This window comes from Mesoplodon mirus (genome assembly GCF_964341445.2).
Source record: "Mesoplodon mirus genome assembly, chromosome: 1".
Classification (NCBI taxonomy): Eukaryota; Metazoa; Chordata; class Mammalia; order Artiodactyla; family Ziphiidae; genus Mesoplodon; species Mesoplodon mirus.
Window position 1 is genome coordinate 10543552 of NC_138976.1, and position 23859 is coordinate 10567410.

A 23859-nucleotide genomic window follows, 5' to 3' on the forward strand; every position below is an offset into this window, starting at 1 on the left:
TTCCTGCCGAGCAGCCGAGCCCTGCGTCAGGAGGTGGTGACTGGGCCCGTCTAAGCCCGCTCCCAAAAGACTCCAAGTGCAGTCACACAAACTGAAGACTTTTAAAGCTTAGGTCAATTATTGAATGTTTGGCACTTTATTAAATAAGCTCCAAAACTACACACAAATCAAAGGAGTAAAAACAATAAATAGTTATTCAGCAAAACATCTCTCTGTAGCAGCCAGCAGCACTGCAGCCCAGGCCTGAGGTACTGCTGTGGCAGGAGGGCTGGAATGCCATGCTCGCTCCCGTGGCTCGGCGGGGACACACATCTACCCGCCCTCCATGTCCCGTTTCCAGAACAGGCGACCTCTCATTCATTACCATCCATTACCCATTTCTTTTATATACACGAAACACACTGCAGAGTATATACTAATAAGCCAAGAGCTTTATTGATGCAGCAGGCACTTTACAATGAACCCAAGAGAGCCCGCCTTCTTTGGGAGGTCGGGATGTCTGTACAAACCCTTGGGGGTTTTCCACTCCAACAAGAAGCAAGCTCTCCCTTTTCTACCACACCCCTTGCCCAAGTCACCCCTCCCCGCTTTTACACAGGCAGGGCACACAGGCTCACCCGACCAATGCGGGCCAGCCACTCTGGCAGACAGTCAGTGTCAGTTCTGCATTACTTGTGGACAAAGGCATAGACTATCAGATCCTGCAAAGGATCTGGGAAACAGACGATTTCTCCCTCCACCGTGAAAATAAAATACACTTTAGCGGGTGCATGTCCTGAAACAGTTTACTTCGGAGTTCCGAGGAAGATGGTCCATTGTCAATCCCTTCTTCAACAGCCTGTGCATCCAAAATTCTTCTCAAGGTAACATGAGTCTTTTTTTTTTTTTTTAAACAGTCTTTCTTGCTGTAAGAACTCTTATAATGGAGCCTAGTCCTCCTACTGCTAATGCCTGTAGGGGCAGGAAAAGAAAAGGTGTCAGTTGAGACTTGGTCGGACAAGGGGAGCCTAGCTTGCCAGGGGAGATGGGACCATGCGCTCCTGACCATGTCACAGACCTTCTGAAAAAGGATTCCCGCGAGAGCACAGTTAAGAGGTGCCAACAGGGTCCACATTTGAGGGATGGAGCCCTGTCCTGGAACAAAGGGTTCCCAAGAGCTGCTAGCTCTTGAGGCAGGAGAATTGGGCTTGAGAACATTGTTACCAAGCTCACACAGAGACCCCCAGTTTCCCTTTGACAAGCTCATCATGTCCCAGCTTACAGGCACAGCCGTAGGCACTTAAACAAACACTAGCCCATTAGAGCTGAAACATCAACAGGGCTGAGCACCCAGTTGCCTTAAAGGGACCAGAGAGCCTGGCCTCCATACCACTCAGTTCCCCTGAGCCCCACAACCACCTCCACCCACTAAGCCTAGGAGCTCACCTTCTGGCAGAGCACACCCACCGGCAGGACCGAAGGCCACAGCCCAGCCCCAGGCTGCCCAAGTGACCCATCCCTCAGTAAGGGCCACTCCCTTAAAACTCAACAGAGCCTTTCAGGAAGGACACAGGCTTGATGAAAGGCCCTGCTCTTATACTGACCCAAGCAAAAGACAGGCTTTTCATGCTTTAGGTGGATGAAGGCCCTATTAAAGACACTGCCAAGGTATCTGCCACTGCCCCCTCGGGCCTGGTGAGGCTGAGGCTGGAGCAGGAAGCCCTCAGAGCTAACGGGAGGGCTCAGCCTGCATCTAAGACCCACAACCACCACCTCCACCGGCCCAAAGAAAGTATTACAAAGTCCCAGCCTACCTTACCACGCCAAGCCATCTGCCCCCACGCCTGCCCGGCACAAACCAAAAGCTAAAGCAACAGCGATTACCAGAGACGGCAGATCCCTACCAGGTGCTTCCTTGGGAGAGGTTAAGTGCTCAGCTGTCCCAGGTTGCTTGAGGCGTGGCCCCTTATTCTCACATGCCTATCAGACTGTCCTTTGTTTGTTTGCAATAGCCTGGCCTGCTGATTTGAACCCTGGGGTTGGGGTGACTCAGTGGGCTGCCTGATGTTCACATACCTTTTCATGCCACTGGAGTAACACTGCGCTGCTATTTTCTGTGGGCTTCTCAAACCCTTTATAAATGTACTTCATTAGCAAGTCAATGCCATTTCTGTCCAGTGACTGCACAGCCTGCTCAATTTCGCTGCTCTTAAAATTTGTAAGCACTTTCAGCACCACGCCCTGGGCCCGTTCCTACAGAGGAAAGAGAAAGGGAGTGAGGCCTAGAGCCATGGCCCAGACATATCCACATCCTGCACTGCAGGCTCAGAAACACCAAACCAAGTAGTCAGAACTCATTAGAAACACTGCCCAATTTCTAATTCATTTGGAATGCTTAAGTGAAATTCTTTTATTGATTTAAGTTTCAAAGTATCCCGAAGTATTCAAAGCCAGTAATTTATTCCACTTATTTTGGGGGAAATAAGCGGTTTCCTGGGGAGAAGCATCCCTATTTCTGATGACACCAGCAAGGCCTTAAAACTCTACAGGATCATAACTGTGGAGATTAAAAAAAAAAACAGGTCTACTTGGCTGCACCTTCTGTCTGCGTTCAACCCCAATGCAAAAAAGGGGCCACTTTCCTCCATGTTTGACAGGTGCGGCCATTTATATCAAGATGCCATCAAAAAAAAAAAAAAAAAAAGTGCCATCACAAGATGGCAAAACCCCAGCTCCAGAGAGACTCCTTTCCCTGGACCAAATTTTAGACAGTCTCAGCGATGAGCTTTTAGACAACGTAACCGATACAGTCTGCACAACTGTATGGTCCACCTAGTTTTTACGAGGCAGGAAATCATAAAAGCACTGAAAATCCTTATGCAAATAAAGCCTATTCAAGAGCTTATAAAAGCATAACCACTGCTAAGTCCCACATGGCAAGCTAATTTATAACTTTGCTCATCAGGAAGGGCTGGGCTGACTTCTCACCCCATGAGGCCTCGGGGAGGAGTGAACGTTTCTTTGGGGAGTGTTTACTATGAACACTGACAGCTTTGGGTGTTAGGAGCGCCAGGAGGCTTCCGTGGAAACACTGCCCGGTGCCAACTCACTTCCTTGGTAGATACTCACCGATGCAGAGATGAAACAGGTGCTGTCCAGAGTCCCAGGGAGCTCACACTGGACAATAACAGCCCTGGTCCCAACACCCGCCCAGCAGAGCTGCAGTTCAACCCCCTTTACCTTCACAGCTTGATTCTTGGTGTTGACGGGAGAGTTCCGCAAGGCTGCATGAAACGCCCGAAGCATGTCCCCTGTGCATCAGCACCAGTTAAGGATGGCTAGGCTCTAGCATGTTCATACTTTTATTAACGAACTCATTTCAAAAAGAGCTCAAGAGAGTGGAGTCAAATGGCATCTATCCACATCCACCCGCCTCCCACTGTGGCCTCCCGGTGGGCACAGCCAGTTCAGAGGGTAGCCTGTAGCTCTCCTGAGCCACACGGAGGGTGGGTGGGGCATCTCTGCCAACCCTGCAAACCCCTCCTCTGCCGGCCCCGAAACCTTCCCCTTCAAAGCAAGTTTGGACACGGACTCGCTCCCTCCTGGGAAGGGAGTAGCAAAGCAACTGCCCCCGCAGGGTAACTTGCAGCAAAATCTGACTGAGCTGATATGCACTTACTTGGCACAGTATCTGCCCTACTGGACCCTCACGACCACCGAGTAAGGTTATCATTTTCATCTTCTCATTCTCAAAAGGGAAGAACAAAGGCACAAATGGAGGTCTCCTAACTCTTAATCCAATGTTTTCTATCAGTTAAACTATTAAAGAAATTAAGATGTGCTAAAACTTTTATCTTCCAAGACCTACCCAAGTCAGTGAGGTCCCAACTGGGGGAAATGTTAACAATCTAAAAGAATCTTTTGCCAACAACATGAATCAATCCTCCCCTCCTTGCTCCCCAAACCTTAGTTGGAGTCCTGACACAATCTTTGCTGAGCTCTGAATAGCCAGTGCTCAAAAGAAAATTACAATCTGGGTTAGGTCCCCAAAGGTGACACCTATTTTAAACTGAATTACATCAGTTGACTTTCATTTCCTCATCTGAAACACTGGCTTCAGCCAAAAAGCTTCAAAAATAGAACAAGAAATGGCTTCTGCCCAATTGGGTCTCTACTCCTGTTCATGCAGCGATACCCACATGTGAAAAGCCAGAACCTCCCAAGCAAAGCCGAGTCCCCGGTCTTCCCTAGTGTGGCCTCCATCTTGACTGAGCTGGGCCCACACACCCAGGGAGCCACCCCTGTGGAGCTCCCTAGCACCCTGCTGGGCTCTGATCCACCTTCCAACTTGAGAGGTAGCCCACTCTCCCACACCCCTGTATCTGTCAGCTTTGGAATTCCTTTTTCCCAGCCTGGTTAGGGCCCATGTGATATCAGCCACTGATAATTTCTACCTCAGAACTCTTTTCGAATTTGACATCCCAGAGCAATAGGCAGAGTCCCAGAGGCTTCAGAGGAAACGAAGGCTGGCGCTCTTCACTAACCAGCAAGGTTGGGAAACAAAATATTTCAGAAGATGAATGGGTAAGGGTAAAAAGAGTCACTGCTTTAGAGTTAATCTCTCTGCAGCACCCCTCTACCAAGCATTCACTATAGGTGTTGATAGGTAGGGGGCCTTCAGCAGCTGGGGAGAACTGGGGAGTAGGGAGGGGCATACCATTTATCAAGCTGGCCTCTGTCTCAGCTGGTTTTAGGCCCTTCCAGAGAACAGGCTGTGGGGGCCAAGGAACCGTGCCCAGCCCCTGGTCTCCTCTACATCAGGTTTTCTCAACCACAGCACTACTGACATTTTAGACCAGATGACTGACGTGGGGTCTGTCCTGTGCATGCATGGTACCATATTTAGCAGCATCTCTGGCCTCCACGCACTAGATTCCAGTAGCACTCCCTCCCACCCCCCAAGTTGTGACAAACAAAGTATCTCCAAACATCGACAAATTTCCTCAGGGGGAGGAGACTGCAAAATCATTCAAAACTACTGCTCTGGACAGATCCCCCTCCAGAGGACCAGAAGGTGCCTCAGCAAGGAAGAAAAGGAGCCAATTTTTTAAAACCCCTACAAGGTCTCAGATCCTGTGCCCAGGTGTTTTCACATGTCATCTCATCACTGCTAACAGTTCTTTGTGACAAGAATCATTATTCTGATTTTAAAGGCAATGAATCTGAGGCTCAGAGAAGGAAAATGACATGTTCAAGGTCACAAAGCTAAGCTGTCCAGCTGGCCTTCAAACCCAAGGATGCCTGACTCCAAGGCCAAGTTCTTTCTACAATCCCCTGCTGCCACTCCACCCACAGGCCCAAGGTGCATGTCCAGGACACTTACTGTGTGTCCAGCACTGTGCTAAAGCCTTCTGGGATGTTGTCCAGTGATGCTCCCATGGAACCTATAAGCCCAGCTTGGTTCTCCTCCTTTTAACACAGGAGGATACTGAGGTTCAGAGAGTGTAAGTGACCTATTCAAAGTCACACAGCTATAGAAGACTGAGTTGGGTCTGTGTGGATGCACAGCCCACGCTCTATTTCATGTGTGTGATCTCCCACCATGACTCGCTTCCCTATACAGTACTAGGACAGGCCCACTCCCTACATCCCCTCACTCCAATCAACGAACCCCTCCCTATCCCTACTCCCCTCGCCTCTGTTCTAAGACTCCTAGAAGCCCTTTCTATGTTTCATAATCTAACATAAATCCAAGACCTGGCACATGGTAGGGACTCAGCAAATATTAGCTCCTTCCTCCTTCCTTCCTGGGCCCCACATTTGCCAGGATTTCAGTTCTCATTTGCTAACCTCCCTTTCCCCAATCCCAAGAGGTACACTCTCCATGGTAACAAGGTTTCTGACACGGCCATTAGTGGAGAAACTACCATCCCCTGATGTGCTAAGCCTAGGTCTCCAAGCAGCCTCAAGGAACCTATCATGTGAGGAGCGTACCAAGAGATGACCTTCAACCTGCAGCACCAAGACCAAGACAGCAGATAACCGGACCTTGCCCTCCCCTTTTGTGGATGGTCTGGGCCACAGGCCTGACGCTGGAGTCCTTTTAGCAATGCCTGCCCATGAGCCAGGTTCTACACCAGACTGCAGAATCAACCTTCCCTCATGGGGGCCCTTCTCATGGCCCCATTTCACCAATGGGGTAAGCAGGGTGATCCTGATGGGGCAGGAAATACAAGTTTGAATCACCACCTTTGAAAACACATTTCCGTTCACACAAAGAAAGTCTGGAGGTTTCTGTTTCAAAGGCACATTGGAGGAACACTGCAGGACTCCTCCCAAAGGCAGTCTATGGGCTCGACTTCCCAAGCTGAGTCAACTGATTAAACACCCAGAACCTGATTTATATACAGTACAGCAAGAGCCTCCAACCCTGCCCTGGCCAGTGCGGGGGAGGGGTAGGCACTTCCTGTAACACCATTTGAATAAAGAAAAATCCTTCCTGTGAGAATAAGTCAGTTTCCTGTGCTCAAACTGCTAAGGGACCAAGCAGGCTGTGACAGCCAACTCTATTTTTAATCTTGTTTTCTAAATGCTTGTTTTCTGTGACCACAGAACAGTCATTTCCAGACGTGGGGCTCTACTTTTACATCTCACTTTATGCTGCCTGGTTCTTCTTAGCTCTAAACGACTAGTTTTTTTCCACTGCTTCCTGCACAAGAAGGCTATGGGGGGGAGGGAGCCAAAACTCACTTGTTGAACGTGGCTGAGACCATCGAGGTCCAAAGCCCAATGAATGGTCATAAGAAACTAAGAATAGGTGAGGAAGAGTGGCATTAAGCCGCAGGGTCAGAATGATTCTGGGGTGGGAGGTGCGATCTCAAACCTCAGGGCTGGACTAAGGCTGCAGCCTTGGCTCCCCCCGTGGGGCCTTTCTTCCCCGCAGCCATCCACCCACCTATTTTCAGGTGGTGCTGCAATTCGGCCCGAGAAGACTGTGCCTGGGAGCCGCCCTGGCCGTTCAATTACTCAGCGGTGGCTCACCTCGGCGCCTCCCGCCGATCATGCCCGAGTATGGCCCCGTTTCCCGCATGGGAGGGATGGAGTGATCGGGCGCCCAAGGAAGGGCCAGCCTGAGGGGGTGGGGAGGCAAGGGGGAAGAAAGGGGAGAGGTCTCGTGCAAGAGTGAGGGGCCTACGAGCCGGAGGCCCCTCCGGCACGCTCTTGGGGCCGCCGAGCAGGCCGGCCCACCAGGATCCGGGGGCCGCGTGGGGCCGCGCTTTTGAGGGAGGTTCCGAGGGCTCGGGCCGGGGACAAGGAGAGTGGGGAGGCCGGGTCAGAGGGAAGTGGGGATGCGTGGCCCGAGGAGAGCCAGGTCGGAAGGGAGTCGGGAGACTGACCTGAGGGGTCCGGGGCTGAGAGGAGTGGGGAGGTCGGCCTGAAGGGCCGGAGCCGGGGATGAGGGAAGTGGGAAGGCCGGGCCAAAGGGGAGTCCGGGCCGCCGCGCGGGAGAAGGATATTGCCGCAGGAGCCCGTCCACCTCGCTAGGATCCGGGCCTGGCTCGGCCGCCGCCGCCGCCGCCTCCTCCTGTTCGTCCACGAATTTGTTCTCGTCAAATTCGTCGATGTCCACCCGACGGAAGCGCGAGGACAGCGTGTTCCGGGCCATGGCGGGGGCTCGGCGCCCGCTCAGGCAGCTACACTCCGGGGAAAACCTCCACTCCACTCCGCTCGGAACCGGCTCCGGCTCGGGGGCGGGAAGCTGCCGCCCGGCACCTCCTCCACCTCCTCCGCGCGCAGCCGCCGCCGCCCGCCCACTTCCGGCCCACGCCGGAGCCGGAAGTGCCGGTGGGAGGGAGGGGCGGGGCGTGTCGGGAAGCGCCGGGAAAGAGACCTGTGGAGCTCCGGGGGATTCCTGTCTTCATGGAGGAAAAGTCTTCCCGTCTGAGGAGCAGGCGCCCAATCCCGCGCAGGCCCAGCACGTGGACGCCATAACTGCGCACTTCGGCTTCGCTCCTGCTCCCGAGGAGCCCCTGGCCCTGGAGGGGGCCGGGGCGGGCACACTCGCCGACTCCGGGTGTCATCTCTGCCCAGACTGAGGGGGCACGGGGCCCCCAGGAGAAGGCGCCCGGCTCGGCCTTTCGAGTGCCGGGCAGGCTTCTTAGAGAAGAAACCTTCGAGCTGAAACCTGAGGGATGAGTAGTAGTTCCTGTGCCCCGGGGAGTGACGTAGGGTGGGAGAACCTAAGTCTCGGATTTTAGGAGCTTTGGACGCCACCACACTGAGCTCAGTGGAGGTTGACCCTGTGGCCACCATCCTGGCAGGAAGGACGAGGTCCTGGGGGTGCTGAGATATCTTGCCTGGCTGGAGAGGAATATCCTGGTAGGAGGCGAACCCCCAGAGTCTGAGATGGGGAGAGATAGGGCAGAGTCAAGGACAACATTGTAGTGCCAAGATTAGGTGCCTGGGCTGTTGCTTGAGGGGTTTTATCAATGAGACTTAGCCTGAGACTCCATTGGGTCTTTGTTTTCATATAATAGTTTTCCTTTTAATAAAGATCAGTAGAAGTTAATGAGATGTGACTCGTTTTCATCGCTCCGAATACCTCCCATTGAACTGTGTCTACAGATCAAAAAAATATTCAGACTAGGATGCTACCTAATCTTGGGTGCTAAAGATAGACTCCTACAGTGGGAAACAGGTGCTAAATAAAAGTATCAGGGGTCCTGGAAGAACTGCCTATCAGCTCCATACCTTGGAAGAAATCTGTGTGACCTAGGGAGGCCACAAGACAACAGAAATTCATATCCCCAGAACATCCTGATCAGAAGGAATTTTAAACCAAAATGCCCATTTTACAAGTAAGGAAATAGCCCCCAGATAAACTGGTGAATGAAATAATGTCACTGTTTATGACCGTGGATCTCCATTCCAGTCAAGGAGGCAGAATTAAAAATTCACACTATGTCAGGGATGACTGTGTTCTGAGGAGAAGAAAAAAACAACATGCAGGGCTTCCCTGGTGGCGCAGTGGTTGAGAGTCCGCCTGCCGATGCAGGGGACACGGGTTCGTGCCCCGGTCCGGGAAGATCCCACATGCCGCGGAGCGGCTGGGCCCGTGAGCCATGGCTGCTGAGCCTGCGCGTCCGGAGCCTGTGCTCCGCAACGGGAGAGGCCACAACAGTTAGAGGCCCGCGTATCTCAAAAAAATAATAATAATAACATGCAGTTTCTGAGAGTACCTCAGATAAAGTGGTCAAGAGAAGTGTCCCCGAGGAGGTGACGCTGATCAAGGACCTGCAGGAAGTGAAGGAGGGAGCCAAGCAAAGGCTCAAAGACAGGGTAGGCTTGGTGTATTCCAGAAACAACAAGGCCATACTAGAGCAGAAGAGTGAGAAGAAATGAGATGGAAGGGAGGTGGGGGGGAGGGGCGGGTGCTGTAGAGCTTTGTAGGCTGAGGAAAGGATGTGGTCTTAACTCAGGACAGCCCTGGAAGTTCTGGGCAGAGCAGTGACATGATCTGACTTGAAAAGGGTCCTTCAAATGTGTATTGAGAACACATGGGAGCCTGAGCCAAAGTAGGTGATTTAAGAAGTGACATCAATGGTCCAGGTGACGGGCAGTGGCAGCTCAGGCCAGGCAGGTGCCAGTAACAGTGGTGGGAGGAGGTTGGGTGTTTTGAAGAAAGAGGCTGCAGAATTTGGGAGTGGGTTGGATGTGGCATGTAAGAGAAACAGGGTAGTCGTAGGTGACTTCAAGTTCAGAAAAGATGTACACAATCATTACCTTTAATAGAACTATAAGCATTTGGAAAATATGACAGTCAAGTCCCTGTGCACCATTCAACTTCCATTTAAGACTAATCCATGCCAAGAATGTCCTCTGCTCTCTCTTCTCCACCTCCCTCCACTTGCTGGAAGCATGCCTCCCCGTGATCTTGGGCAAAGCTCATTAATTCAATTCATCCAACAAGCATCCCTATGCTGGGCCTGGAGATGAGAAAAACCAAACCAGGTGTCAGCCATGGTTCTGACCCCTGGGGAACTTCCAGGCTGGCTGTGGAGATAGACACATAAATTTATTTTAATTATGTTTGGGGCTAAAGAGAGGATTGCCCAGAAAGCTCCGCACACAAGGGGGGCCTGTGTCCCAATTTAGTCCAAGGCTACGATCCATTAACGGAAACCCATAAGGGGATGGGAGAAGGCTTCCTGGAGGAGACACGTGACAGCAGCAAGGGGCCAACCTGGCTTTAACTAGAGCTCTAACGTGTGGGTGTGCCTTTGTTAAGGGCAGTGGAGTGACACTAGAGCACAGATTCATGCTTGCTGGTTGGGGCAACAATGCAACCGTCCAGTCGGAAAGCCTGAGCACTTTCCCTTGTGAAATCCCCCCTTTAACTTTCAGGCCACCTCAAGTGTTCATTCAACTGGGAATATTGATGATGATGATATTTTCAGCGCTTGTTATGCATCAGGTGTTTTGTTTGTTGGCCGTGCCCCACGGCATGTGGGATCTTAGTTCCCCGACCAGGGATGGAACCTCTGCCCCCTGCATTGGAACTTCAGAGTCTTAACCACTGGACCGCCAGGGAAGTCCTGCATCAGGCCTTGTAATAAGAGTTTTATATGTTATCTTCCTGATCCTTATAAATACCCCATTATCACAGGTGAGAAAACTAAAACTCAGGGAGGGGAAGGGATTTGCGGAGAGTCAGCACCAGGCAACAGGATAAGAATTTGAAACCGGGTCAGTTTCACTAAGAAAAGGCCATGAATGTTTCCCCTAACGCATGCTGTCTCCACTAGAATTTTTTTTGCAGTTGGATTATAGTTGTCTGACCCCGCCCTTCCCCGCCCACCTTGGACTTTAAATTCCTCCAAGGCAGAGGCCATGTTAATTCATCTTTGAAAACCCTCAACCTTCATCCCCTGTACCCCCGGAACACCGGCGCCCAGCTCGGAGTAGCACAGACTGGGCGACCTGCAAAGGTTTACCAAATGAATGAATGAATGAACGAATAAATGAATGGATGAATCCGAGTCCTTACTAGTCCAGTAAATTGCCGCCACCCCAGGCCTCGATTTCCCCACAGCGCTGCTCTGGGCAATACACCGAACCCAAGTATTCTCCAGCGCGCAGAAAGAAGACGTGGACACTGCTGGGCGAGTCTCCGGCTCCTCCGGGCGGGGCTCGGCGGGCCGGACCACAGCTTTCCTCGCGCGGGGGTGGGGCGGAAGGGGCGGAGCCAGGGCTCCCCCGCCGGCGTTATTGACCACGCCCGCCGCCATCCGGCTGTAGTTGTGGAGGTCAGCCCCGCCCTTTCCTCTTTTCCTCCGAGAAGGCGGCGGAGACTGACTCTACAGTCATGGTGAGTGTAGGGCAATCGGGCGCCATCCGCGCGCTGTGGGGCTCAGGGACTGGGGTGGGGGGCGCGTGGCGAATCCTGAGAGCCTATCTACCAACCCGGCCTGTGGGAGGCCCTGCGGAATGGCCTAGCGCCGCCCCAGCCGGCCTCTTGCTTTCTCCTCACGCAAGCCTAGACCAGGAGAGGTGCGCGCGCGCTGCCGGGGGCCTCCGTCTTTTCCTCTGCGGAATGGGGGTAGTGGCCCAGCCTCGCAGCAGGCCTGGGCGAGGGCGCGCCTGCTGCGGTCTGGGTTGCCCTGCCCAAGGCACGGTAGTGCTGGGCCTCCAGCGCGCTCCTGGCCCAGGGCGAGGCGCGCGCCCTCCACGGGCTGATTACGACGGAGGTGGAGGGGACGATGGCCGGTGGAAGCCTCGGTAAGTGGCCGAGGGGGAGACCGCCCCGCCGGGTGTTTGACCCAGATCCTTTCTTTCTCTCAGGCCAAGATTAAGGCTCGAGACCTTCGCGGCAAGAAGAAGGAGGAGCTGCTGAAACAGCTGGAGGACCTGAAAGTGGAGCTGTCCCAGCTACGCGTGGCTAAAGTAACAGGCGGCGCGGCTTCCAAACTCTCCAAGATGTAAGTGACGGGAGGCCAGACTACGGCCCTCTGGGCGTGGGGGATACATACGCGTCGGGAACATTTGTGGATTTTCGAAGTCGGCTTAAGGAGGTGTCCGTTTAAGTGCCCATTCCATGCATCCGTGGGTCGGAATGTCGTGCCCTTCCTAGCCAGCCTCTCTAGGCTCCGCTTGCTCATACCCAGGTGCGTGGTGACCTGCTGCCTTTACCTGCCTTTGACCTGTGGTCCTTTTGCCTGGAGTAACCTCCTTCAACTTCTCTGGCTGGAGAAAGAACTGGGTGTCCCTGAAGACTCATTTTAATGGTACCTTCGAAAGTCTCATTGATCCCTTTCTCCTACCTCCCACCAGCACTTGGATTTTTTTCCGTATCCTCCCTCACTTGGTTGGGGGATCCCTTGCACCCCTTACTTGAGTCGTAGTGTAACTTACTGATGTACGTGGAGCAAGAATCAAGATTCGTGAAAGGAGCATGGATTTGGAGTTAGTCAACCTGGGCATAAATTCCGCTTCTGCCACATCCTACTCGGTGGGTAGATTGGCTCACCACCCAGGTTTTTCTTTCCTCTTTTATAAAATGGGCACCCAATAAATTTCCTGTGGTGGTGCATGCTGAATCCTCAAGACTGTGTTTACCAGTCATTTACTAAGCAACCCTCATATTCAGCATGACTGCAGATTCACTTATCCCCAGCCTGTTCCTGTCTTCAGCCTTGTCCCCTCCCCAGTGACCCCTCCTGTGACTCCCTAAGCTTAACTTGGTTGCCCAGCTTGTGGCATGATTCCCTCCCGTCAGCTCATTCAGATTGGCATTGGTTAGGTCGTCTTCACAGCCCTCGGGATATACGGCCTGGGATGCGAGATCTTTCCTGATCTGCCCTTCACCTCTCCTCATTAAGCCTCCTCAGTGAATACTTCACAACTCTTCGAAAGCACTGGATGTGCCAGCCGTTCCATGTCCCCACTCCTGGGATACTCATCTACTGTCTCTCTTCCCTCCAGAACACCTTCCTCCTGGGCTGGGTTGGGTACCTCCTGGGTGAACGTGGGTGAGCTGATGGGGAATGCCCCTGCCCTATGACATCTGGGTCAGGCCCTGAAATAGATACCTTGGGGAGTGCTGTGTGTCTTCCCCATCTTTATCGACGTCTCTGTTTTGTAGCCGTGTTGTTCGCAAATCCATCGCCCGTGTACTCACCGTCATTAACCAGACTCAGAAAGAGAACCTCAGGAAATTCTATAAGGTTAGTGGCTAAGGGAAGGTGGTGCTTGGCTAGAGGGGCACTATGGTAAGCTTCTCCTGCTGGGGTGCTTGGGACTGGGCTTTCTAGAGACTTCTCAGCTTGTGGATGTGTTCGCCTTCTTACTAGCATATGGCATGCAGACTGCATTTCCTTGGGGCTGCAGTTGTCAAGAAATCAAAGATGTGGGAGTCTGGCTGGAGATGCGTTTTGAATAAAACCTCACCAGCTGAGTTTGGGCAGTCTTGTTTAAATGTTTTAATGGTCTTGCTAGCACTGTCAGTCACTGCCAAGCATCTGGTACCCTCATTTTTCAAACGATGACCTCAACGCTTAGGTTAAGTTGCCCAGCGCCACCTACAGTAAATGGATTGGGCCTAGGTTCCAAACCATGTCTTGGTAAGGGTGGATTGAGTGCTTCCTGGAGATTTTCCACAGGTGCTTGCCCCTCACTCAGCCTAGAATTTTTATAATCATTTTTTTGTCTTGTGCCTAAAACTAGTGTTGTCGGGGTTCAAGCTTTGAATTGGAACCAGTAGGAGATTTTATATACTGTGTTTGCACACAGTTGGTTTATTACAAGGAAATGACTTGTTTGATGGTGGGGGGCATACTTGTCAAGAAGAGGATCCGTGAGCAAGCCGGAGCTCAAGGTTTGGTTGAAGCTGCTGCCCTCAGGTGGATTTCTTGGGGAAAGCCACAGCCCTGCCTTTAAGGCCTTTCAACTGATTGGATCAGGCCCACCCAGATTACTCTGGATAATCTCTGACTGATAAAGCTGACTGATTAGGGGCTTCGATAGCATCTGCAGAATGGCTTCATATCAATACCCAAATTAGTGTTTGAATGACTGGAGGGTTTGACACATCAAAAAAGTCGTCCCGGTGAGCCGGGGCCAGCTGCCCAGGGAACAGCAGCATGTGGGGGGCGGTTGCTCCCACCCCTGGACGTGTGTGCATTTGTGTGGGGGAACGTATTTCTTTCTTTTTTTTTTTTTTTTTTGTGGTATGCGGGCCTCTCACTGTTGTGGCCTCTCCCATTGCGGAGCACAGGCTCCGGACGCGCAGGCTCAGCAGCCATGGTTCACGGGCCCAGCCGCTCCATGGCATGTGGGATCTTCCCGGACCGGGGCACGAACCTGTGTCCCCTGCATTGGCAGGCGGACTCTCAACCACTGTGCCACCAGGGAAGCCCGGGGGAACGTATTTCTGAGAATTGGGTCTGGAGCTTTCATCAGGCTCTGGGGGGACCATGTAGAGTTGTGGCCTGGAAAAATTGCCTTCATGACCATCCAGTGAGTACACTCCCCCAAACAGTCAGGCAGGACTCCTGGAGATAGAGGTAAGGTCCCTATATGAGCGACGCTGATGTTTGATACAGTAACTTCTGGCCATACGTGCCTCTTAAGCGCTTATGTGGCCACAGTGACTGAAGGATGTAAACTGTGTGTGTGGCTAGTGGCCACTCTTGGACAGCAGGGCTCTAAGGTGCTTGGTAAATTGGAAACAGATGAAGCCCTGACCTGTACCAACTGATTTGAGGGATGTGGGTGGACAGACATTCATGCTTCCAGCTCCCCCCAGAGCTTGCCCTCATCTCCTGCTTAGCTTTTTCCCTGCATTTCTCTGCACTGAGGCTGTTCGTGACCTGAACCCCGCTTAGCTCACGTACGCCTGCCATGTGCCTACCCCTGCAGGCTGTTGGCAGCTCCCAGCCTGAGCTGTCACTCTTAAGGGCTTTTGTGCCCACTCTTGTTTCTCTTGCGGTTGACGTGCCCATTGCTTTCAAGGCTGTTGTCAGTCATTGAGGTGAAACCTCCCTTAACCTCTTTCCTCCTCCACACTGATGCTCCACTTGTCTTCCGTTTTCCGCTGTGCTGGGAGCTCCTCGAGCAGGAAGCAGGTCTCATTTGTAGCTAAGCCAGCACCCAGCACAGGGCCTCACACTGAAGAGGCCCCAGGGGACCTTTGCAGAACAAAGGGGACCATGAGAGCTGCCTTAGCCTAGATTCCTCACTGAGGAGGAAGTGGGTGGGGAGCGAGTGGGAGCAGAGATGGAGAGACAGTGCCCTGAGAAAGGTCTGAGAGCAGGAGCCAAGTCAGGAAGGGGGGCTTGGCCCCTCGTAGCAGGGTGGTCTTGGCCAAGCCAGATCTTCCCTCTGAGATGCATGTGCTCGGTGGGAATGTCACCACAGGTACCTGGCAGGTCCTTCAGATAAATTGAGCACCAGCTTAAGCTGCACATCTCACCCTCCCATACACACACACATAATTTAAGCTAAGATAACAGGAAATGCCCCCAGGACTTGGTGGGTACCAAACATCCCTTGCTGGGTTGGGGTGTGACGTTGACTCCACGGCTGTCAATCTGGTGGAAGGAGCACCAAGTAGGGAGTGGATTGACTTGGATGTGCGCCCCAAGTTCCACTACAGCTTCACTGAGATTTGGGCAAAATTACTTCCTAGCCCAGCAAATCAGTATACTTAAAGAAAATGAGGACAGTCCTTCCCAACCTTGAACTTGGGGGAATTAAAGAGCTAGGAAGCAAAGTATGGCCTGGGAACACTTCAGTCTCCAGTCCCCTCCTGGGCTGGGTGTCATACAGCTCCTCACGCTTGCGTCTCCCCAGACATGTCCCAGCATCTCAGTTCCGACTCTGTGGCTTCCTTGGCTACCGCAGTAGCTCCCAAACCCTGGTCCTCATGTTCCCCCGCTCCCCCTCACCCAGGGCAAGAAGTACAAGCCCCTGGATCTGAGGCCCAAGAAAACGCGTGCCATGCGCCGCCGGCTCAACAAACACGAAGAGAACCTGAAGACCAAGAAGCAGCAGCGGAAAGAGCGGCTGTACCCACTCCGGAAGTACGCGGTCAAGGCCTGAGCATCCAGGTGTCAATAAAACAAACAAACTGGCTGGTGTTGCTTTGTGTTTATAGGGGTTTCTTCTAAGTGCTGGAGAGGTGGGCTGGTGCGGCCCTGGTTATGGTTACCGGGTGTCTGATGGATCCCAGCAGGCTGGCCTGCTGCTGTTGGCGGCCCTGGCGGGGGGCCATGGCAGCCCTGGCCACAGGGGCCTGTTGGGCACTCTCTTATGGTTACTTTGGTCCTGTGCCCACTGGGCAGGGAGAAGCAGGGGTGGAAGGTCTTGAGAACCATAGGTAGTGATGATCTGTTTGAGCAGCTCGGTGATTTGCAGTGAACTTGGCATTTTGCCTAAGCAGCTCCAGACACTAAGAGTTTCCCATCTGGGGTAAAGGCCACATCCAGGACTCCCTGCCAAAAGCATGGCATGGGGCTCTGTGGGTGCGGGCCTCCCCTAGCAGACCTTCCTCTGTACCCTTGTTTGCTGTAGCCACAGGCCTTACCTTCAGGGTCGCAATGCACTTTCCCGTATTGTAGTCCCAGACTTTGACCTGGAAATCAAAACAAGCTGGGGGGTAGGGAAGTCTCATAGGCAAGTCTGGTGTCTTTGACAAAATCACCCTGGGGTGAGTCTTAGCCAACATGTTAACTTCTTGATCTGGGTTTTGTTGTCTGTGAGGTGTGTTTAACAAGGGCTGCGTAATAGCTGTTGCAGAAATTCAGTTTAATACTTCCCTTTCCCCTGAAGCCGAGTCATAGAAATGTCAGTGCCACTAACATTTGGGCCCGTGCAGACCTTAGTGCCAGGCATTCGGTAAGGAAGTGGTTGGCACCTGGGTCTTGCCCTTGGTAGCCTCCTATTTAGGGCAGATAGGGATGTGGACATTTCTGGACATGGGTTGCTGAGGGCTCCGGTAGGGAGGATGTGGGGTAGGAGTTCACAGGAAGGAAGGCCTGATGGGGTGGGGTTACCATGTGGGAATAGCCGGTGCTGGCCACCTGCAGCCCATCAGGGGAGAAAGCTCTGCTCTTCACCCAGGTGATGTGGCCCTTGAGCTGGACAGGCAGGCTTCCGGTTGAGGGCTTCCAGATGTGGGTAGTGTTGTCCCAGGAGCCAGACGCCTGGACAGCAGACAGCTCTAAGCATAGAGGCTTGGGGCCTGCATTCTCTGCCCCCAAAATGGCCTGTGACCCTCAAAGAGTTGTAGTGAGCAAGGGGCCACCCTGGAACCTAGGCAACCCAGCCCACCAATAGGCCAGATGCTGAGTAGCACAGGCAGCTGATGTTGCCACTGTGGCCCTCCAGCTCCTGGTGGAAGATCACTGGGGTCCCTGCCCAAAGGTCCCACATGTGGATGGTGGAATCCCAAGAGCCGGTGGCGTGCAGACAGCACGCCATAAGCATGGCGCCTCCCGGTTCCTCGACTAGCTAGGCTCACAAAAAGCAGGCACCATCTCACCAAGCCCTGTTGAATCCCCATCTTACAGAGGAGGGGACAGGCTCAGAAGAGCTAAGTCACTGTCAAGGTGTAACCACTGTTAGGCCACTGAGGTGGGGCCCGGGCAGAGGTGTGGCTCACCAAGCAGTCTGAGCTGGGTGCGAAGTCACTCGGACAGTCTGGATGTCCCACCAAGTGACTCAGCACCTGGCCTGACTGTGGAGGAGAGAGCCCAGAGGCTGCGTGCCAGGTTCTCTGCCTCAGGTGGGTCAGACCCAGGCCCTTGTGGGGCTGCCTGGGTAATGTGATGCAGCACAGGGGTTAGGGGAGGCTTCCCGGGCCTTGGCAAGAGAGGAGGGCAATACAGGCAGGGGGAACCTCATGACAGAGGTTTTGAGGCATGAGGGTGGGGGGAGGGGAACTGGGGAGGTAGCTGCAGCCAGATGCAAGGGGATGGGATGCCAGGTGTGGGGAAGACGAACAACCTTTCCCAGTTGGAAAGTGTGGCCACTGGATAGTGTGCATCCCTGGATCCCAGGCCTCACTGGCTGCCCCTCCACCTACCTGCACTTCCCAGAGCATCACCCTCTTGTCCCAGCCGCCTGATGCCAGTTGCTTTGAGTCAGGGCTGAAGCTGATGGTCTCCACACTCCACTGGTGACCTGCAGGCACCGGCCAGCCGGCGAGGCAGGGGCGAGGTGGCACAGGACACAGCAGGGTCCGAAAGGGAACCCAGGCCTGGCTGCTTGGCTCCCAGTCCCACCCAGCCCACTCACCCTGTAGGACTTGCAGACACTTGGCTTCTGCTACATCCCACAGGCGGATGGTGCAGCCACAGGAGTTGCTGGCAAAGAGGCAGCCATTGGGGGAGAAGCGGCAGAACCTCATGGGGCCTGGGTGGGCGGCCGTGGTCAAGGAACGGGGCACTGCACTCCACCTCTGGCCCTTGCAGTCCAACCCCTGCTAATTTCTTTAGTCTCGTTGCCTACTGCCCCTCTCCTCACTTCCTTCTAACCCTCACCCTCCAGCCACCTGGAAAATTCCTGGGCTTCCATGCCTTGGTCTGGAATGCCCAACTCAGTTTGCCTATTTGGAAGATCAATACCCAAATCAAATGCAAGCACCTCCCAGAAACTCCTTGACAGCCCAGCGTAGGTTCATTACCCTCTTTGAGCTCCCCAGCCACTGGACTTTTCCTATTACAACATGAATCAATCTGCCCTATAATTACCAGATTTGTTTTTTCTTGTCTTCTTAATAATCATAAGTTACGTCTACTGAGTTCTTACTGGGTGCCAGGCACTTTGCTTGCATTATCTCATCCTATAGGGTAGCAACTATTATCCCCATTCCGAAGAGGAAATAAGAGGTGCAGAGAAGGTGAAATGACTTGAGTTCAATCACAGTCAAAAAAGTGGGTAAACATAGATGAACCTTAAGGACATTATGCTAAGTGAAATCAGTCACCAAAAGAAATAGTGTATGATTCCACTTATACCAGGTATTGTACTTAGTCAAAATGGAGACAGAAGGCAGGACAGTGGTTGTCAGGGGCTGGGAAAAGGGAGGAATGGGGAGTTTAATGGGTATAGAGTTTCAGTTTTGCAAGATATGAAGAGACTTCTGGAAGCTAGGTGCACAACAGTGTGAATGTACTGAACTGTACACTTTAAAATGGTTAATAGGGTATTATGTCGATTTTTAATTTTTTTTTTTTTTAAGTGGTAGGATTTGAGTCCAGGTCTGTCAGAGTCAGAGGCTCAGGACCCCAGGGACCAGGTCCTGTCTCCCTGCCCTGCCCGGGCTGTCTTGCATAGATGCTCAGCTCAGATGTCAGATTATTGTGGTAAGCTCTGTAGAAAGCCACAACAGGGCCATAGGCCTCAGTCTCCCCGTGGGGTGAAGAGCCCCACCTGTGTCTCCACAGCAGCCGCCCACTCTGGGTCTCCCAACCATATACACAGCCGTCCTCGGAGGCTGTGAGCAGCTTCTGGCCGTCGGGAGAGAAGGCGGAAGAGTTGACCTGCAAGGAGAGCACAAAAGTCCTGTCCTGGGGCAAGAAACACCTTTCTGCTCATCCCTAACCCCAGACTCCTGGGCCAGCCATAAATACTGCCCCAGGAGCCTGGGGTTGGAGCTTGGACTTCAGGCCTCTCTCAACAACCAGAACTCAGGAACCACCCTGCAGGGGAGCCAAGAGCTTGGGGCCCTCTCTGCTGTCCTGTAAGATCAGAGCCTGGGGCTTCCCTGGTGGCGCAGTGGTTAAGAATCTGCCTGCCAATGCAGGGCACACGGGTTCGAGCCCTGGTCTGGGAAGCTCCCACATGCCGCGGAGCAACTAAGACCGTGCGCCACAACTACTGAGCCTGTGCTCTAGAGCCCGCGTGCCACAGCTACTGAAGCCTGCACGCCTAGAGCCTGTGCTCCACAAGAGAAGCCACCGCAATGAGAAGCCAGCACGTCGCAGCAAAGAGTAGCACCCGCTGGACGCAACTAAAGAAAACCCGTGCGCAACAACGAAGGCACAACAACGAAGACCCAACACAGCCAAAAATTTAAAAAAAAAAAAAAAGACCAGAACCTGAAGCTCAGAGCGAGCCCTCACTGAAGCCAGAGGCTGGAGCCTTCTCTAGAAGCCAAGAGCCCATTCCAGAGCTGAAGCCCAGAACTAGTTCAAAATCTACTCTAAGCCCCGAATTCCCTCTTAAGCCAGAGTCCAAAGAGCACTGGAATCAGCCAGGAGTTTGAGCCCCCTGAGGAACCAGTGCTTAGAATTCTAGAGCCCATTCTGCAACTGGAGCCCAGAGAACACTCTAAAGCAAGAAGCCCAAGATCTGGGCAGAGATCTACAGGGCCTCACCTCCCCGCGGTGCCGGCCGACGAATTTCACTCTCTCCACGGCCAGCGTCCCTGGGACCCTGCTGTTCATGGGGCCGTGGCCGCCCGCCCCGCGGGCTCCCTCCTAGGCGGGCGCTGGTCGGGCCTGCTGGCCCTACTTAGGACCAGGTGGAGGGGAAGGGGGAAACTGTATAAGCGGTCTGCATGGCAATCGGGGCGGGGCGCGCAGCCGCTGTGGGGTCTCTGGGAATCCATGAGAGGAGAGAGCCTGGGAGGGACTTGTCAGCCCGGGGAGGTGAGGCAGCAGCTCGCTGGGCCGCGGACGGCTCCAAGAAGGGACTCCCCTGCCAGTCGACGGCTGCCAGCCAGACCTTGGGCAGCTCTGGCCGCGGGGCGGAATGTGGCGCACGGTGGCCGCTAGAGGGCACGCCAGCCCCACACAACCGCGCCTGCCTCTGCAGCTGCACCGAACTGGTGCACAGTTTGAGACGATCGTTTCCCCATCTGCACAAAAGGGAGGCTCATCCCTGCCCCCCAGGGTTCCAGGCATGACACAAGGTAGGTGCCCATGAGGGCCCAGTCGGGATCCAAGACCCCTTTCCTCCAGGAGGCTGAAGATCTCCCATGGAGAAGACTAGAAACGATATTCATATCAGCCCTCCAGGATGTGGAGAGCCAGAGGCAGTATGCAAAGCACAGGACATTAAAAAGTGAGGTCACTGTTAACATTCCTGGCAGCGCAAAGTGTGCCTTTGGAGGACATGGAGAGAGGCCCCAGGAGCTGTCAAGATCCTTGTTGGATAGTTCAGCTGAAACCCAGAAAGAACAGGACTTGGTTTCAATGTCCATTTTTCAGATGAGGAAACTGAGGCTCCAGGAGGTCGGGGGACTTGCTCAAGGTCACTCAGCCAATAGGAAAAGAATTGGGACCTCGTCCCATGTCTGTCTGACCCTGAGGCCTATATCAGGACCACCTGCCGTGAATTCCAGGGGCCTCAGAGCAGATGAAGTCTGGGAAACAGGCCCTGAGGGAGCAGATTTGGCCCAGTCATCCAGCACCTCCGTGGCGGACCTGGGGCCAGAACGCAGTCCCCTCCCCACAGTTGGACAGGAGTAGGACTGAGGTACCCCACTCCCCGACTTGCCAGTGGATTCCAGTCTCCCTGGGGATGGGGCTGGGACAGCTGGGCTTGGGGAGCTTCAAACTCAGGTGTTCCCAGTGGTGATTCACACCCCTCCTCCCAGACCTCTTTGCCAGAAATGCTTCTCACGGAGATCTGCCGTTCTCCTGCTCTATTTTAGGTCCTAGACAGGCGGGCGAGGGGGCGACAATGGCGGCTTTGAGGCTGCCCCACCCCATTCTAACTCCCGAAGGGCCCAGGTCACTGAATTGGCTCCCCAGGGACCCATCTGGGCCTATACGGCCACCCATCCCCCCAGCTCCAGGCATGGGTCCTGAACACGGCTCCCCCATAGCTGGCTCCCCAGGCCCTCTCCCACTTCTGTCTGCTTAGGCGCCCTGCAGCCCATGCCCCAGCCACCTAGCTGCTCCTGCTTTACCTGAAGTGCCCAGAACCGCCTTCCCCAGCGCCGCCCATCACTCCCAGAGTCCCCTGGATAGACCTTGTCCACCAGGCCCAGCGACCACTAAGCCCGTAGCAGTGTAGCTGGGGTTAAAACGTTTCTGCTTGACCCAGGAGTCTGTGGTTGGAATCACCCACCATGAATTCCAGAGCCCTCTGAGACCAAAGCATCATGTCCACCTCTCCTGCTTCATCCTGCCCCTGTCCCCTGCCCCATTTTACTCCCTGAACTTATCCACATGGGCTCTTTCTTCTATCCCTCCAACTTCACTCCCACCCTGGGCCTGTGCACACGGTGTTTCCCACCCTCTTGGCCTGACACTTACATTGGGATCTAGCTCCAGTATTGCTTCCCCTGGATTGGCCTTCCCTTGCCCAGCTCCCAGGCTAAGTCAGAGCTCCTTCCCCAAAGATAGGGCGTTAAAGCCACAGTTCTGGGTTAAACCCAGGTTCTGCCAACTACTAGCTCTGCAACCTTGGGCAAGCTAACTGATCATTCAGTGCCTTGGTTTCCTAATCTCTAAAATGGGAGTGCTGACAGTGGTTGCCTTGTCAAGAGTTGGTGAGATGGTGCCTCTTAAGGGTACCTGGTGTGCAGTAAGTGCTCAGAGAATTGGGGGGAGGGGTTGGTGACATCCATCTTCGTCACTTTAGCTTAAAGTACTTCAAGCTAAAGCTCCGGATGCCCTTTGTCAGGCTCCAAATGCCCTAAACCATCACCCAAGGGACCCACAGCCCAGATACACCTCATGATGTAGAGAGGACCTTGTAATCAGGAGCTGTCTGGCTTCATGCCCAGTAGGGGCTGAAGGTATGGCCAACCCTGGGTTTGGGCAGGGGCTGAACCTGCAGGATGTGGTCCATTAAGCAAGGGGAAGGAGTGGGGATGGGTGGGTCACAGTTATGGTGGCAGCAGAAGTAGTTCACTGGCTCAGGCTCAGCCTGTGGGATGGAGTCACTCAGGTTTTAGCCACTCCAAGAGAGGTTTTGGGGAATATTTTCCACCCTTGACTATCTCTTCATTCTCAGGGAGCCTGCCATATTCTCTCCTCCCTCAGCCCAGACTGTCTGGGGAGGGAGCTCTGTGCTGAACTTGCCCACTCACTCCATCCCCTGAAGGTAACCCACGGTCCTGGGACCAGCTTCGCCTCTCTTCATTTCCTCAAAGTATCTGCCTTCCCAGGCTCCTTGGTTCCCTCTGAAACTGCTATAGGTACACAGCCATTTTAAAGAGAAAACTAGAGATTCAGAAAGGAAAATGACTTGCTCAAGGTCACACAGTTGGAGAGTAGTAGAGCTGAGATTTAAACCCATGTCCAATAACCCCTAAGCCCCCAGCTCATTCCTTGCACCAGACACTCTTTCAGTAAAGCTTGGGGAGGTTGGGGTGTGAGCCTCTGCCCCACCCCTAACACACAGCCCTCACCCCTGTGAATGTGATCTCACTACCCTGCAGGACAGCCTATCCCATCAGGCTGTTGGAAAGTCCTGGGTGAGTCAGAATCTACCTTACGCTATCACAGTAGAAGATGGGCCCAGGCTACGTCTGCAATTCCACTCCCAGGGACACATTCAGCACTGTTTGTAGTTCCAGAAGGCTGGAAACAACCTGAATAGTCAAAGACTGTAGAAATAAACGGTTGTACAGTCAAACAATGAAAGCTACAAAAGTCAGGGAAATGAACAAACTACAGCTCTGCATATCGGCATGCAAACATCTGACAAAATGTTCAGCAAAAGGGACTTCCCGGCGGTCCAGTGGTTAAGACTCCAAGCTTGCACTGTGGGGGGCACATGCTCCGTCCCTGGTCGGGGAACTAAGATCACACATCCCACATGCCATGAAGCGCAGCCAAAAATAAAATGTTCAGCAAAAAAGCAACATAGCAGAAGACACTATAAGTATGATCCCCCTCATATAAAAATCAAGACGTGCCAAAG

At 53.5% G+C, this 23859-nt stretch overlaps 4 protein-coding genes across 4 annotated transcripts; 1 reads left to right on the forward strand and 3 right to left on the reverse strand.

Moving 5' to 3' along the window:
- Positions 1 to 413: 413 nt before the first annotated feature.
- On the reverse strand, positions 414 to 7755 carry ARPC5L (actin related protein 2/3 complex subunit 5 like). The gene is made up of 4 exons (XM_082614938.1): positions 7496 to 7755; positions 3220 to 3291; positions 2056 to 2232; positions 414 to 951 (listed from the first exon to the last, which is right to left on the reverse strand). The coding sequence occupies exons 1-4, from the start codon at positions 7643 to 7645 to the stop codon at positions 889 to 891; spliced, it is 462 nt and encodes a 153-aa protein (XP_082471064.1). The 5' UTR covers positions 7646 to 7755; the 3' UTR covers positions 414 to 888.
- Positions 7666 to 11152, reverse strand: LOC309800665 (uncharacterized protein; the record flags this gene model as incomplete). Its single annotated transcript, XM_082614929.1, has 2 exons — positions 11027 to 11152; positions 7666 to 9965 (listed from the first exon to the last, which is right to left on the reverse strand). Exon 2 carries the CDS (start codon positions 8290 to 8292, stop codon positions 7666 to 7668), a length of 627 nt encoding a protein of 208 aa, XP_082471055.1. The 5' UTR covers positions 8293 to 9965; positions 11027 to 11152.
- Positions 11153 to 11251: 99 nt separating this feature from the next.
- Positions 11252 to 16110, forward strand: RPL35 (ribosomal protein L35). The gene is made up of 4 exons (XM_082614958.1): positions 11252 to 11347; positions 11821 to 11957; positions 13121 to 13202; positions 15928 to 16110. Exons 1-4 carry the CDS (start codon positions 11345 to 11347, stop codon positions 16075 to 16077), a joined length of 372 nt encoding a protein of 123 aa, XP_082471084.1. The 5' UTR covers positions 11252 to 11344; the 3' UTR covers positions 16078 to 16110.
- Positions 16111 to 16409: 299 nt separating this feature from the next.
- Positions 16410 to 20519, reverse strand: WDR38 (WD repeat domain 38; the record flags this gene model as incomplete). Its single annotated transcript, XM_082614187.1, has 9 exons — positions 20358 to 20519; positions 19411 to 19520; positions 18274 to 18404; positions 18062 to 18159; positions 17639 to 17713; positions 17308 to 17439; positions 17031 to 17180; positions 16562 to 16609; positions 16410 to 16469 (listed from the first exon to the last, which is right to left on the reverse strand). The coding sequence occupies exons 1-9, from the start codon at positions 20424 to 20426 to the stop codon at positions 16410 to 16412; spliced, it is 873 nt and encodes a 290-aa protein (XP_082470313.1). The 5' UTR covers positions 20427 to 20519.
- Between the last annotated feature and the right edge of the window lie 3340 nt (positions 20520 to 23859).

What these genes read in the sequence shown, in the direction of transcription:
- ARPC5L (XM_082614938.1), bottom strand. Translation starts at nt 7,645, where the DNA reads ATGGCCCGGAACACGCTGTCCTCGCGCTTCCGTCGGGTGGACATCGAC. An exon ending in TGGACGGGCTCCTGCGGCAA is followed by an intron (nt 3,292 to 7,495) that starts TATCCTTCTCCC and finishes TGCTGATGCACA; the next exon opens with GGGGACATGCTTCGGGCGTT. An exon ending in TACTCCAGTGGCATGAAAAG is followed by an intron (nt 952 to 2,055) that starts GTATGTGAACAT and finishes CTGCCCCTACAG; the next exon opens with GCATTAGCAGTAGGAGGACT.
- RPL35 (XM_082614958.1), top strand. An exon ending in GCTTCCAAACTCTCCAAGAT is followed by an intron (nt 11,958 to 13,120) that starts GTAAGTGACGGG and finishes TCTGTTTTGTAG; the next exon opens with CCGTGTTGTTCGCAAATCCA. An exon ending in ACCTCAGGAAATTCTATAAG is followed by an intron (nt 13,203 to 15,927) that starts GTTAGTGGCTAA and finishes CCCCTCACCCAG; the next exon opens with GGCAAGAAGTACAAGCCCCT.